The 14680-nt window shown below is 43.2% G+C and overlaps 1 protein-coding gene across 5 annotated transcripts in view; it reads left to right on the top strand.

Moving 5' to 3' along the window:
- LOC118227548 (CD276 antigen-like) overlaps nt 1-14680 on the top strand; it is an 87031-nt gene that overhangs the window by 41313 nt on the left and 31038 nt on the right. For all 5 annotated transcript variants that reach the window (XM_035418121.1, XM_035418118.1, XM_035418117.1 and 2 more), the window contains exon 5: nt 13846-13986. In XM_035418121.1, the coding sequence (XP_035274012.1) occupies nt 13846-13986 (141 nt within the window). The remainder of the gene's footprint in view (nt 1-13845; nt 13987-14680) is intronic.

The following is a 14680-nucleotide window of genomic DNA, read 5'->3' as shown; positions in this document are numbered from 1 at the left end:
TATCTCTTTAACTAGGGAGTGCAGAAGTGCTCATTCAGTCAGTGATTAATGAATTACAGCAAGATATAATGCATTAAAATTAGGCTTCCTTTTTTGGCCTCCATCTCCATCAATTGTGCCTTTGAACTTACATCTGCTGGTGCAGATACTAAAGTAAAGGCAAATTGTTAGACAATTATTATTACCTGTTGAATAATAATAAGTATTCAGATTTTTTAAATTTTTATCATAATTAAAGCTTATCTGACAAGAAGTTGTTCACCCGTTTGTGTATTCAAAACGTTAAGGTGTAGGCAGATAAATTCCCATTCTGAGTCAGCCTTCCGCTTCATTATATGTGTGATAATTTTACCCCTCGTTTCTCCACACAGGCCTTTTAAACTGAGAGACCGAAAATTTCACTCTGGTCACGTGAGTCAAATAGAAACAAAATATGCTCTGTAAATCAATACATAAACAGAGTATTTGTAACACAGTGAGGTGCCACTTTTTGGCTTAATAGACTATGTTCAAATGTGCATATTGAAAACAATTTGAAATTCAGAAGTGTACTAGAAACGCAGACAAAGTGGAATTGCAGTATATTTGACGCCCTGTGGGCCTGTGCATAAACTGAGCAAATTTACATTTTTTCTGTGCATGCAAGGAAGCACCTCCCAATATCAGAGATAAACACATGCACAGTGTGAGTCTGAATACTTAGGAACAGGTGTAACTTTGATTTGCCACAAAAAGCACTTAAATAGGTGCATAAATCAGAAAGTCTAAATAGAGCCGGAAGGAAGCACATAACACTTTCCATTTTCGGGAGGGAGGGGGGAGAGGGAGAGGGATGTTTACTATGTGTGATTACTGACTGTGATTACTGCTGCAATTCATCCAGCATTTATGCAACTGCTATTGTAATGATTTAGTAAAGTTTAACTGATTATTTTTTCAGCATGGTTCAATGTGTTATCAGGCATATTCAAAACCAAAACAAATAACGAACATTTGACATACCCTTACATCTGTACATACACAATTCCTAAAACAAACAAAATGTATAAAAAAGTTTTGTCTGTGTGTCCTCTAATTAATTACTTTGAACAAATGATGTTATTTGTTTATGAGATCTAATGTTTTTTTTATTGATTGAAATAAATATAGAGCAATAGAGAGAATTAATAATCAGTGGTCTGGGGCATTCAGCAGTTGAAATAGCAAAGGAGAAGCATAATACATATGAGAAGTGGAAGAATAAAATAAAGATGAAATACAGAATCACTAACACTTGCGGCTTTATTGTATTGTGTGGCTGTGTGAATTTGTAGGCTGTCTGAATCCTTTGTGTTTATACGAGGTGAAAGGGCACAGAAGTTAATTTTAGTAAGGACTGTGGCCATTACTGTGATTTATGTGGGAAAGCAAGAAAAGTGCCAAACCTTTTGTGCTATATTGGTATGGGTAATGCTCTGCCAACTTGGAAGATGGCATACCTACCAATTGAGAGAGAGAGAGAGAAAGAGAGAGAGAGAGAGAGAGAGAGAGAGAGAGAGAGAAATGAGCACATTGAAACAAAGGAAACATATTTGTATGTTTTGTTGATTTCATAAAAGCATTTGATTCAATTTGGCATGATGGACTATTTTTTTTTAAATCTTACGTAATGGTGTTGGGATAAAGTCTGTGGCATCATATTATTGATCTCGGCAGGAAATACATGTAGTATTAGAATTGGAAACAATAGAACTGAATTCACTAAGGGGCATGGATTGAGACGGGGCTGCAGTCTGAGTCTGACACCCTTCAAAATTTATATCAATGAATTGGCTTTAGAGTTGGAATAGTCTGTTGCTCTTGGACTCACTCTTCATGATAAAGAAATTAAATTTGTATTCCATGCGGATGACCTGGTTCTCCCGTCACCCACAGAACAGGGGTTATGGCACAGCCTGTCATACCTAGAGCAATTCTGTCAGACCTGGGCACTGACAGTAAATCCGGAAAAATGGTCTTCCAGGACAAAGCCGTATTGCAGGGAAACAGGTACCACTTCACCCTAGGAGCCAACACCCTGGAGCACACCACCAGCTACTCTTACCTAGGTCTCATGATTAGTGCTAGAGGGAGTTTCAGCATGGCAATAAAGCATTTAAGGACAAAGCAGGCCAGGCCTACTGTTCCATTAAAAAAAAAAAACATTTCTAAATTCAATTCCCCTATAAACATTTGGCTAAAAATATTGACTGTATTATCCAACTCATCTTCCTTTATTGGAGTGAAATATGGGGCTCTGTTTCAGAACAGAAACAAACAATGGGATGAAAATCAAATTGAAGAATTTTACCTTGCGTTTTGCAAAGATGTATTACATGTCCCAGATGTGCTGGGATGAATTAAGCCATCAAAAAACGGTTTACATTGACAACAAAAATGTCTATATTGACAATTGGCGTGAAGAAACTAAATTAAGCAATAAACTGGGAATGTAATTCTGACAATAATGACAATTACTCACTGTCAGAATATTTCACTAGAGTTAAAAACCCGAAACAAAGACACACATTAACAATGTACGGACTCTGTGACCACAGCCTTACCATTGAAACTGGTTGCCATAAAAATATCTGGCTGTCAAAGAACAGGCTGTGTGCCCACTGCAATCTGGCAGAGGTGGAGACCAAGGCCCACTTTGTGTGTGTGTGTGTGTGTGTGCGTTTACATTTGTTTACAAGTGATTGTTATTCTTTTTTTCCTTCTTTCCTGGTTGTGAGGGTTTGATGTTTGTCATTTATGTATCTCGCTGATTTTGCAACACTGTTTACTTGTCATGCAAATAAAGCACAGTAGAGAGAGAGGTAGAGTAGAGAGAGATAGAGAGGGAGAGAGAGAGAGAGAATAGGGCTGCCAACTGCGACTGGGACAAGAGCAGTGAGAGACTGATGAGTTGAGAGACATGAGATCCTGTTCTGGCAACCCTGACAAGCCGTGAAGTGGGGAGAATCATTGGTTATAATGGGGCATGGCAGCTCAAGCATGGCATACAGTCCTTGTACATGTATACTATTATATGTGATTAAATCTAGCTGCTCGTACGCATCCAGATACTTTCAAGCACCTAATTTGAAAAGACAGATTATGGCCCAGGTGGCATGCAAGTACGTGCAGTAAAAAGGAACTGCAGTTTACAGTTTATAATCAAGCTCTAATTGAACACTATTCAACATTTGTGGTTCAACATAAAACTCCACACAGCAGTCCAACACTTCGGTTTTTTTTCTAATCCAGTTCAAAATAGACTCTTTAAAAGTGCTTCCACTGCTGTTCTCTTTGTGCCCGGGACTTTGGGCACTAGGAAAATTACCATGTTTCAGGCAGCCTGGTATTATTTGCCAAAGAGGGCATGGCTGTGTTGTAGAAGGTTGACGAGAAGATGTAATGTAAATCTATATATACACAAGCGTCGTATATATACACGTTGCAGAGCATGAGATTGGAAGGCCTTAATTTAAACCTGCCCAGTAAAAAAATTATAGCTTGAGGTACAGAAGGGAACAGATCACAATTATGTATCAATACAATGACTAAGCAAAGTGGTAAGTGTTCAGAACAAAGATGGAGGGTGAGGCCTACGTACATTGAGTTTACAACTACCATTTAAGTTCTTCCAAACTGGTCTCAACAAAACCATTTCTATATGGACCTCGCTGTGTGCCCTATGGCATTGTTATGCTGAAACAAGGAAGGGCCTTCCTAGAACTGTTGCCCCAATGTTAGAAGCACACAATCGTCTAGAATTAAGCATTAAGATTTACCTTCACTGGTACTAAGCAGCCTAGCCCAAACCATGAAAAACGGCCCCAGACCAAGGGGTGTCCGCATACATTTGGTCATTTAGTGTATCTGGAACCGCAGCCACGTTCCTACGCAAATATCAATGCCAATTTGAGAGTGTAGACATCTGTAGTTCTCCTATGCAACACGTGGTGTCACCAGCTGCTTCTTTTCACACTGAAAACTGTAGCTAAGCTCGCATAGAACGGAGTCGGAAGAATTGTGACTTTTGCGGGCGGTCCACGGGCGCCCGATCAGCCAGCGGGGGTCCGTAAATAGAGATGAAACGCAGACCCCTAACCCTCTGAACCCTCCCATACCCTGGCCGATGTGATTGCTAGTTGCGTGTCACCGTAAGGAACTACCAGCCACAGTCGGCTCTGGCACAGTCCAGATTCAGCATTGAGACCGTGGGGCTCATCCGTGCACCACAGTGTTGTTTCTTAAGCAGCAGCCAAAAATGTCATTTAAAAAATCTCTGTGATGTCACACTGCATAATTTATGTTTACTTTACTGTGATGCTGCAATGGGCCATTGCTCTGGTGCACTGCTTCCAGCTTTCTGAATTCCGCTTTAATGGTTTTTTATGAAAGACAGAAAAACCTGCAGAATCATCCTCGAACCTTAAAGCCGGTCGGTTAATAGGAGGCTTCATATTGTACCAGACTGAGGCCCTCTTATGCTGCAAGAATTTCCATCATTCTAACCACAAAAGATTGCAACAGAAGAAAATTAGATTTATTTTTATAATATGAGCCTTAGGCAGAGATGTTTTTTATTTTAAGATATTCCACCATTATGTAATCTTCTGGAGATGGCATCATGCATAAGGCAATTTCAGTGCACAACTTTGCCATTAACTGAAACTTTGGAAACTTTCATTGAGTGCATCTGCGTGGATGTTTGTGTGTGTACGTGTGTATTTTTTATTTCCATTTAATGATGGTTGAAATACAAGTCTCAGAATCAATGGAGAAAAGAGGCCGTCAAACCTGCAGCCGGTGACAATGCCACGTTTTGTTTATTTGAGTTCTCCTCACTCGTCCGCCTGTTGGCACTTCCTGTTTTGTTCAACTTGACATGTGTGGTAAATAACTTTGTTTATCTTCTCCAAGGTGGATCCAGTTGAGACACTTTACCACATCCCCACTGTGCTTCTATGAGTGCAGTAAAACCCTGGGAAAGGTTTAGTTTGGCCGTATAAATCAGTCTTGTGGAGGCCGATGCCTGGGCCCGTGTCCTCAGCTGCCCCAGGATTGTGATGTGTTGCTGGCCTGACATTGAGAGTCACTTACAGAATGGTTTAGGGGAATGGGGTTAAAGGGTTAATAAAATACTCTACTTTGGGACGCTCTTATATTTAGGAGGCACTGCTATCCTCCAGCTTTGGTTATGTTTATTTCTTCCTGCATGAAACCAGTGTGATGCGTGTAACTTCATCTGACTCAGTCCAGTGGGACTGAATGAGGCCCATTCACAATGCTGAAATCCATCCCCTTGGCTTTGGCGTGACCTGTTACATGTGAGATCATGAAGGGTGGCCAGTCCACTGTGGGTCAGGAGCCGCTGGTGGGGTGTGGGAGAGGTTGATGTGAGCCATGAGATGGCACATTAAAAAAAAAATCCTTCTGTATATAATACATTTTCCAGTGACAAGGACACCAGTAAAATTAAACTGTACTGCGCTTACTCTAGAGTACACACAGCAAACAAAACAATTCAAACAAAACTTATATTCTTTTAATGAGATTTAAAATCTTTTTTTTTTCCTCTAAAAAGTCTAAAATATTAGCTTGTTTTAAGTTAGTTTTTACTTGACAAGTAAAATTTCTTTACCCCTTTGGCAACTCTTGAAATGAGCAAAACTTTCTTAGAAAAAATAAATGGAAATAAATTTAAAGTCTAAATTTAAGACTTGTTAAGATTTACTTATATTTTGGTTTTTGCAGTGTTTACATGTTTTGCGTGTTACATTCTCTACCATGCCAATCTAAATGTTAATATGGTGTAGGTCAGAAAAAATACATTTACAGTATTTACTAAATTGGTCATTGGGGGGGGAGGGTTCAGAAAACTGTGGAGCCATTGGGAGAGGCCAGTTTTTTGGGACGCATAATTGGAGAATGTGGTGCCTCGCTGGCATTGGGCTTCAGTGGCGTCATTCATTCCCGAGAGGACATGTAAGGTCCGCCTTCGAGCTGCTGGCTCCTCCTCCCTCACCCTCCCTCACCCTCCCCATGAGCTCCACACTAGACACCATCAGCCTGGCAACACGGTCAGCATCTCTCCCCGGTAGATGTCACTTGCGATTGCCTCCAACACACCCTCTGCCTCCCCCCCGTCCCCCTCTTGTGGTAAAAGCCAATTAAAAATTTAGACACGGGATTTTTTTGAACTGATTACTTTGACAAAAAACTTTGCTTCAGTTCAGCTGTCACTGCCACTTTTGGTCAATTAAAAATTAATAAATAACATTTTTAAAAAAGAGCGGGGAACAGAGGGAAAAATCAATAGCCCGCTCTGCCCGGTGATGTCTTAATGCCGGACTCTCTGAGGCTTGGTGCTGCGCGCTGTGTGATGGAGTCTCTGTCAGCCCGGGGGCTTCCGATGATCTTTTAATAGAATCTCCTGTGGAGCTGGCCTGACTGACCACGGCTGATCTGACCAAACCTGACCGCTGCCTTAAGAGACCGGGCTGGGGGGGCGTGGTCCGGCCTCCTGTTCATGCTCTCACATCTCTCAGACCTCGGCACTCCTTCCATAGGATTATGTGTGTAATTAGTATAACTTGGTGACACGTTTGAGAACTCCCAATTCCTTCATGTAGCACCGTTCAATATAATGTCTGTATTGATTTTTTAAAAATATATCAATCAAATTAGGCGTTTATTGTACAGTACAATGAAAAGAGGCAAAGAATGTTTCTGTGTTAATAACTAATTAGTCATTTTTGGCAAACATCTCAGGTGGAGCCGCGTAATTCCAAACTCTGAATGGAACAACAGTGCAGCAACAGTGCGTTCGCTAACACGGACGCCCTCGTTGTGTTTCTGTGGACTAGCGTTTTTGCATTGCGTAAGATCCTGCAGCGTTTTGTGCTTCCCTGGAAAAGAAAAGAAAATGAACTCAGTAAATTCCCACTGCAAGAAAAATAGATGGCCACAGAACGTTATGACAGAGCCTGAAATTGAATGGAGAGCCAGCACCCCCCCCCCCCCCCCCCCCCCCCCTCCTTCACTGCCACCGACATAAGGCAGCCCTCTTTGACCTTTGCTTTTACATAAGACACGCGATAATAGGATAGCATTTCCGATTCGAATTCAAGAGCTCCGGCTGGCAGGCTCAATTCAGGCGGCGTGTTCCTTCATCAGTGTTATTGCCGTCGCTCTTTAGGGTTTTTGTTTAGATTCACTGAGCGCTCAGCGTGTGTTACGTAATGGGATTCTGCTGACTTTAATTACAGTCGCAGTGCACCATACGGCACTTCATACACGGTGGGTGTTTATCTGAGCGACAGCACATTGTTTTGACAGCGGGGGCGCAGGGGTTGCCTTCGTTTTTAGTCTAAAATTGGCGGTGAGGCCAAGTTAGACCAGCCCGGCAAAATAGGTGTCCTGCATGGGGATGGCAACCGGGGGGGTTGTCCCGTGGTGGATGTGCTTGCTTTGAAGTCCCTTATTTCAGCATTTTGTGCCCCTCTCTACCCCCCCCCCCCGTCCGTGCAGATGTGCAGGGAGAGTGGTCACCAGGGGCAGTGCTGGAGGCGGCATCCGCTGACAAGTTCATAGACCCAGCTTCCCGAAACGAGACGGAGGGAGGGAGGGAGGGAGGGAGGGCGGGAGGGAAGGAGAGAGCGAGGGGTCTCGGCAATATGGTGCTGTTCATCCCTGGCTGTTAAGCAGAACCACGACTTGCCACTCACTAACGTTGCCTCTCTGATCCAACTCTGAGAGGGAAGACCTTAGAACGAAGTGTGCAAACAGAAATTCTGGGTTTATGTACAAGCAGGCAGTCTGGGTTTAAGTGCAGACAGTCTGGGTTTATGTTCAAACAGGAAGTATGGGTTTATGTTCAGGCAGACAGTCTGGGTTTATGTGCAGACAGTCTGGGTTTATGTTCAAGCAGACAGTCTGGGTTTACCTTTATAGATCACAGTGCCATATTTTTGTTTCATCCTCTCCTTCCAATAGCTTTTATTTCCTCCTCTAAGAAAAGTGTTTTTTTATGTTAACCACACACTCACTACCTTTGGTGTGTTTTTAGGCACATATGCATATGTTTACATGTTTGTCCATATTCACACTGTATGTGTATGTGTGCATGTGAGAGAGAGAGAGAGCAAGAGACAGAGAGAGAGAGATAGAGAGAGAGAGAGAGAACGTGGGTGGGTTCCTGTGAGTTGTGTTGTTGATACTGTTAGCCACAGCCATCAAAGGAAGACGTTAATTCCGTTTTTTAAGACACGATATAAATAGACGTACGTGAAAGCATCCAAGAGAGTAGGATGATTTTCTTTTCTGCGTGCCAGTAAGACTTCTCTCAAGAAGTTGGCTCAGGAGCAATTCATTGAAAAGCAAAAAAGGAAGAAAAAAAACTGCAGCAAAATTGCTGACAAGCCAAAAAGCCATGCCCATCCATCTCTGTTTGCCAAAATGTTTCATCTCCCAGCATGCTCTGGGGCTAGTGATGCTCAGGAGGAGACTGGTGGGAGTAGACAGCGGGTCCTGTAGTTCTGTGGGGGGAATGACGCCTTCAACGCACATTTTCATTCACCTTTTCGACTGTGATGAAAAATGGGGTTAAGCCTGAAACAAATCCAAAGTAATTTACTCAATCCAAATCCCCCCAAACAAAAATAATTGCTTATCCCATCTTGTGTTTTTCCCTGTCCGGATAATCTGTCCTCTGACATTTCTTGTCGGCAGTTTCTATTATTATTCTTACTATTTAAATTCCCTCTGAGATCTACCCTCTGGTATACAGAGGAAACAAATAATGAGGTTTATATAATCTGGCAAATGTCAAAATTCAGCAGTGGGATGGGAAGGAAGTAGGAAGCCTGCACTGCTCATTCTTAACAAGCTGTTTTACTGACTATAACTGCACACACCCACATCGTAGGAGAATGCTAGGAGTATGCATGTATGTCATAGCAGAATGCTAAGAGTATACATGCATGTCATAAAAGAATGCTAAGAGCATGCATGCATGTCATGGAAGAATGCTAAAAGTATGCATGCATGTCATAGGAGAATGCCAAGTGTATGCATGCATGTCATGGAAGAATGCTAAGTGTATGCATGCATGTCATAGGATAATGCTAAGATTATGCATGCATGTCACAGGAGAATGCTAAGTGTATGCATGCATGTTATAGGAGAATGCTAAGTGTATGCATGCATGTTATAGGAGAATGCTAAGAGTATGCATGCATGCTATAGGAGAATGCTAAGACTGCATGCATGTTACAGGAGAATGCTAAGAGTATGCATGCATGCTATAGGAGAATGCTAAGACTGCATGCATGTTATAGGAGAATGCTAAGAGTGTGCATGCATGCTATAGGAGAATACTAAGACTGCATGCATGTTATAGGAGAATGCTAAGACTGCATGCATGTTATAGGAGAATGCTAAGAGTATGCATGCATGCTATAGGAGAATACTAAGACTGCATGCATGTTATAGGAGAATGCTAAGACTGCATGCATGTTATAGGAGAATGCTAAGACTGCATGCATGTTATAGGAGAATGCTAAGACTGCATGCATGTTATAGGAGAATGCAAAGAGTAGGCATGCATGTTATAGGAGAATGCAAAGAAAATGAGAAGAATGTACAATAAACGTTGCTGTGAGTGAATACTAAGTGTGTTGTTGGACACATTGTAAGAGAATACTAAAGGTACACTGCCTGGCCAAAAAAAAAAATTTGCCGTTTGTATTTTTTTGGACAGTGACCACTATACAAGCCTCTGGAGGCAGTGTTATGATCTGGGGTTGCTTCAATTGGTCAGGTCTAGGCTCAGCAACGTTATGCGGTCAGCTGAGTACCTGAATGTCCTGAATTACCAGGTTATCCCATCAATGGATTTTTTATGCTTCCGCGATGGCACAGCTGTGGCCAGAGGCATTATGTTTTCGGGTTGTCTGTCCGTCCGTCCGTCCCGATTCTTGTGAACGCGATATCTCAGCAACGCCTTGAGGGAATTTCTTCAAATTTGGCACAAACGTCCACTTGGACTTAAGGATGAACTGATTAGATTTTAGTTGTCAAAGGTCAAAACATGTTTTTGGCCATAACTCAAGAATTCATACACTAATTTTGACAAAGTTTCACTCAAATGTCTAATAGAATAAAATGATGAAGTGATGACATTTTATATCCAAACTGGCTGCTGGTAGGCATACAACCGAGAGGCGGTATTTCTAGTTCTTCCCTGATGGCACGGGCATATTCCAGGACGACAATGCCGAGATTCACGGGCTCAAATTGTGAAAGAGTGGTTCTGGGAGCATGAGGAATCATTTTCACATATGAATTGGCCACCAGAGTCCTGACCTTAACCCCATTGAAAGTCTTTGGGATGTGCTGGAGAAGACTTTACGGAGTGGTTCGACTCTCCAGTCGTCAATACAAGATCTCGGCCAAAAATTAATGCTATTCTGGACGGAAATAAATGATGTGACGTTGCATAAGGTTGTCGAAACCATGCTACGACGAATGCGTTCCGTAATCAAAGCTAAAGGCAGTCGAACTAAATATTAGAGTGCAACTTTTTTTTTTGGCCGGGCAGTGTATGTACACAGCACAGTAGGGTGCTAAGGGTGGGTGCTGAAGATGGAACCAGTGAACATAATTGCATCTTTCTTCAGTTTATAAAAGCTTGTGTACTCTATATCCAAGTCTGCCATTGTTATTATCTTCAATATCTACATATGGGAATGGCTTTAAAAACAAATTTCAATGGGGGGGGGCAGTACATCACTGCCATTTAGCAGACACTCTTCCAATGCAACTTACACAACTTTTGAATTATGTACATAGTATCAGAAGAAATTTGGGTTGCTCAAAGGTACAATGTCCTACCTGGGTATCGAACCCTAAACACTTGAACCGTAGGTTATACTGTAGGGGTAGCTCTTTACCCCTTATGCTACCCCGGCCTTGCCCACACTGTTGCCAGGCAACTTTCCTGTTGCCTTTCTGCCTAGCAGCCAGGTTATAAAACCAGGACGGGAGTGCGTTGCGTTCGCTCTCGGCTCGTCCCGCAGACCCTCCCCTTAACTGCGTGGGAGCCGGGCGGCTCCGTCGCCGCGCGGCGGACCGCAGCTCTCCCAGATTAATCCCCGAGGACGTCATCCTGAAGCTTCGGTTTCCGGCCGCCCCCTCGAACCCGTGCACGCCGACAGTAGCTCAGGCGGTAGTTCAAGAACCCTTTCAGGACACTTTATCCCTAATTTATACTGCTTCCGTCAGGATGAAGGAGACGAAGGATAACGCAAAAGCCTTTTTGCTTTGCGTGGAAATTCTCTGGCAGACGGAAGCCTGGGAACAGGGGCGGTGCGTGTTCTCGCTGGCTTTTTTTGTTCTAATGTAGCGCCGGAAGCTTTGGCGCTATCCCATACGGCTCAGTATAGGAAACTCTCTGCTAAAACGGCTGCTGTCTCTCTCTCTCTCTCTCTCTCTCTCTCTCTCTCTCTGTCTCTCTCTCTCTCTCTCTCTCTCTCTCTCTCTCTCTCTCTCTCTCTCTCTCTCTCTCTCTCTGTTTCTCTTTCTCTCTCTCTCTCTGTCTTGGCTGCCAGAGTGGAGAGAAGGAGATACAGTAAGGGAGAGCAGGCAGGCAGTAAGCAGGCAGGCTGGAGAAAGACAGAGAGAGAAAAAAGGAGATAGCTGGCAAAGAAAGAGAAAAATATAGACGTGAGATAATGGGAGAGTTGGAGAGAGAAAGGTGAGGGAGGCTGAGGGAAAGAGGAAGGGAGCTAGTGATGAGAAGGAATGGGAAGAAAAGAGGCGGCGAATTGGGTGGGGTGGGATGGAGAGGGGGTTGGGGGGGGTTAAAGAAAAGAAGAGGGTTGGAAAACAGCCATTAGAGACAAATCTGTTTCTGAAGAAAACAAAATCACATCATCAAACAACAGAGGAAGAAAAAATAGCGTGGCTCAGCCCTCGGGGGTCTAGGTGCTGAAATGAGAGCTGGCGATGGCATTTGTCTTTATCAGCCGGCCCTGAGGGAGCTATGAGAGAGAGAGAGAGAGAGAGAGAGAGAGGGAGGGAAAGAGAGAACGCCATCTTTACTCCTTTCCCATAGTACCTGACACATTTATTAGTTCTTCCTCCTTGTTATTATTACTTGTTAAAAACTTTTTTTTTTAGATATTTCTTTTGTATTGCAACACCTCTGAATTAAAGAGTTTTTTTTTTTTTTTGTTTTTTGGTCTGCAGTTTGATTTTATCCTTTTTTTAAAGGAATTCTGTAGTTCATCCGCAATTCTCTTGTGGGTGCATTTAGTGGAAGTTGGTGAGAACAGAGATAACCTGCTCTGACAGATTAATTTTTGAGGAGTTGAAGAGATTACCTGCGTCCTCCCACCCCTTAGCTGTACCGAGAGAAATTTGTTACTTGTGTTAACGGTTGAATAGGCCTCCTCTCTCTCCCTCTTTCTTTCTTTCCCTCTCTCTCTCTTTCTCTGTTAGTTTCAGGGAGGATGGCCACTGAGCACTCTCCTGCATCAAGACTGAAGTCTAATTATTTCCATGTTTTCTGCTGTCTGAGTATAATATTCCCAAATTATCAAGCCATATTTCTGTGCCTTCTTTTCCTTTTTTTTTGAGGAAAGAAATGGGTAATTTTCTTTTTAGAGCTGCTGGTCACCAAACACACACTCATACTCTCACACACACACACACACACACAAAGAAAAAACGACACAAAAGAAAGGTGGCGCTTGATATTGACCTCATCTGTGCCCAGAATCACAGTCCCATTTTCCTCATCGCCCGAGTCAGGTTGTAATAGATGCCTTGTCATTTTCTCGCTGTTGCTTAGTCCATTTATCGCCTTTTCTCTTCTTCGAGCTGTTTTCTGAGAAGGGGCTGTGCGGCGGAAGCACGTCTGCGTCGCCTCCCGCCTCGCAGGTGTTTTCACGGGTTCCGCCGTCTCCTCTCCTTGGCTTTGTTTCTCCCCCAAGCGCCCGGGGGAAATCTGAGGGGGCAGCTGACGATATTTCTATGTCTCAATGACCGGTTTGTTTTGGCGCTTTCATTTTCGCCGCGCCGCCGTCTCCCTCGCGGGTTGAAGGTCTCTCCGGCGAAACGGGACGATGGGCCGCTATCCTCGCCCCGGTCTCTCGGAAGCCCAGCTGTTTCCGCTCGCGCGGCAAACGTAATTAAATGAAATGGAGCCGCAGAGAGAAGCACGGCTGAATGAGGACGTGAGCGTGTGCAGTGGTTAAGTGCGTGGGGCTTTGCGTAGTTATGGCAGTGTTACGTTGACAGCTTGGCGAGCCTTACTCTATTGTAAATGTGGAATGGAGAAGAAAGACATGGAGGCAAACTGTAGCATTGTGGAAGTATGGTATGGTAATGATGATGATCGCGGTGATGATTATTATGATGATGGTGCTAGTGATGACCGTGTGGGTTATTATCATGATGATTGTGACAGTCTTGACAAGGATGATGATGATGATAGTGTTGTCAATGTGGATTATTATGCTGATTATGATAGTCTTGACAATGATGATGATGATGATTATGATAGTCTTGACAATGATGAGGATGATGATATTGATGATGATGATGACGGTGATAATGATGATGAAGAAGATGATGGTGATGATGATTATGATAGTCTTGACAATGATGAGGATGATGATATTGATGATGATGATGATGAAGGTGGTGATGACAATGACAATGATGATGATGATGGTGATGATATTGATGGTCATGACGATGATATTGATGAAGACGAAAGGAGGCACATGGTCCAGCTCCCCCCGGCTAACAGACTGCCTCTCCCCTCAGCCCCCTCTGTGACGGGCCTGAATATGGCGTTCCCGCCGGTGGCGCTGTGGGTGACCGTGGGCCTGGCCATCTGTCTCCTGGGTCTGCTCATTGCCCTGGCGGTCATCTGTGGCAGGAAAATCTGCGAGGAGATAAAGAAAGGTGAGGCCCTTTTGTGATGTCATCATTTATATCAGAACTGAGTGATGTCATTACTTACAACAGATCTAGGTGAATCATAACTCAGAACACGAAATGGTGACGTCTTCATTTACAATGCAACAAATGATGTCACCTCTTCTAACATAAAGATGTGATGTCATGGTTTAGAACAGATCAGGGTGATGTAATAATTTAGAGCAGAATAACGTTCCAGCAGAATTTTGAACAGAACAAAGTGATGTCATCACTGACAACACAACAAGGCAAAACCAGTCCTCTAAGTGAGATCTTAAGACCACTCTTTACAGCTTGAATGAGTTTGGTTTCTCCCTCTCAGACTTGGAGAGGGAGAAACCAACTTTTTTTGTTCAAAGAAGTTATCTATGGTAGAAAACCAAATCTTTTGGAATGGTTGATTTTCGCCTTCTCCGGATTCCAGAGTAATAATTCCAGGAGCACGTACATATACAGTAGCTGTATAAAGTGTTTAAAGCAGTTGTTTCGCGTATGTGTGGCTTAAAAAAAGCAGAGAATGCTCTGGGTTGGTAAGATCGAGCTAACGTACAGTAATTTCAATGGCAGTCATGACGGTAGCGTCTCTGTCAGCAGCGCCCTGGACAGTTTTGCCAACATTAGCCTTCCAGGACTGACCCGGTGTCCCGTGGCGAAGACGGCGAACATCGTCTTTACAGCA

This window comes from Anguilla anguilla, chromosome 5 (genome assembly GCF_013347855.1).
Source record: "Anguilla anguilla isolate fAngAng1 chromosome 5, fAngAng1.pri, whole genome shotgun sequence".
Lineage (NCBI taxonomy): Eukaryota > Metazoa > Chordata > Actinopteri > Anguilliformes > Anguillidae > Anguilla > Anguilla anguilla.
This window is presented reverse-complemented; position numbering and strand designations above follow the sequence as displayed.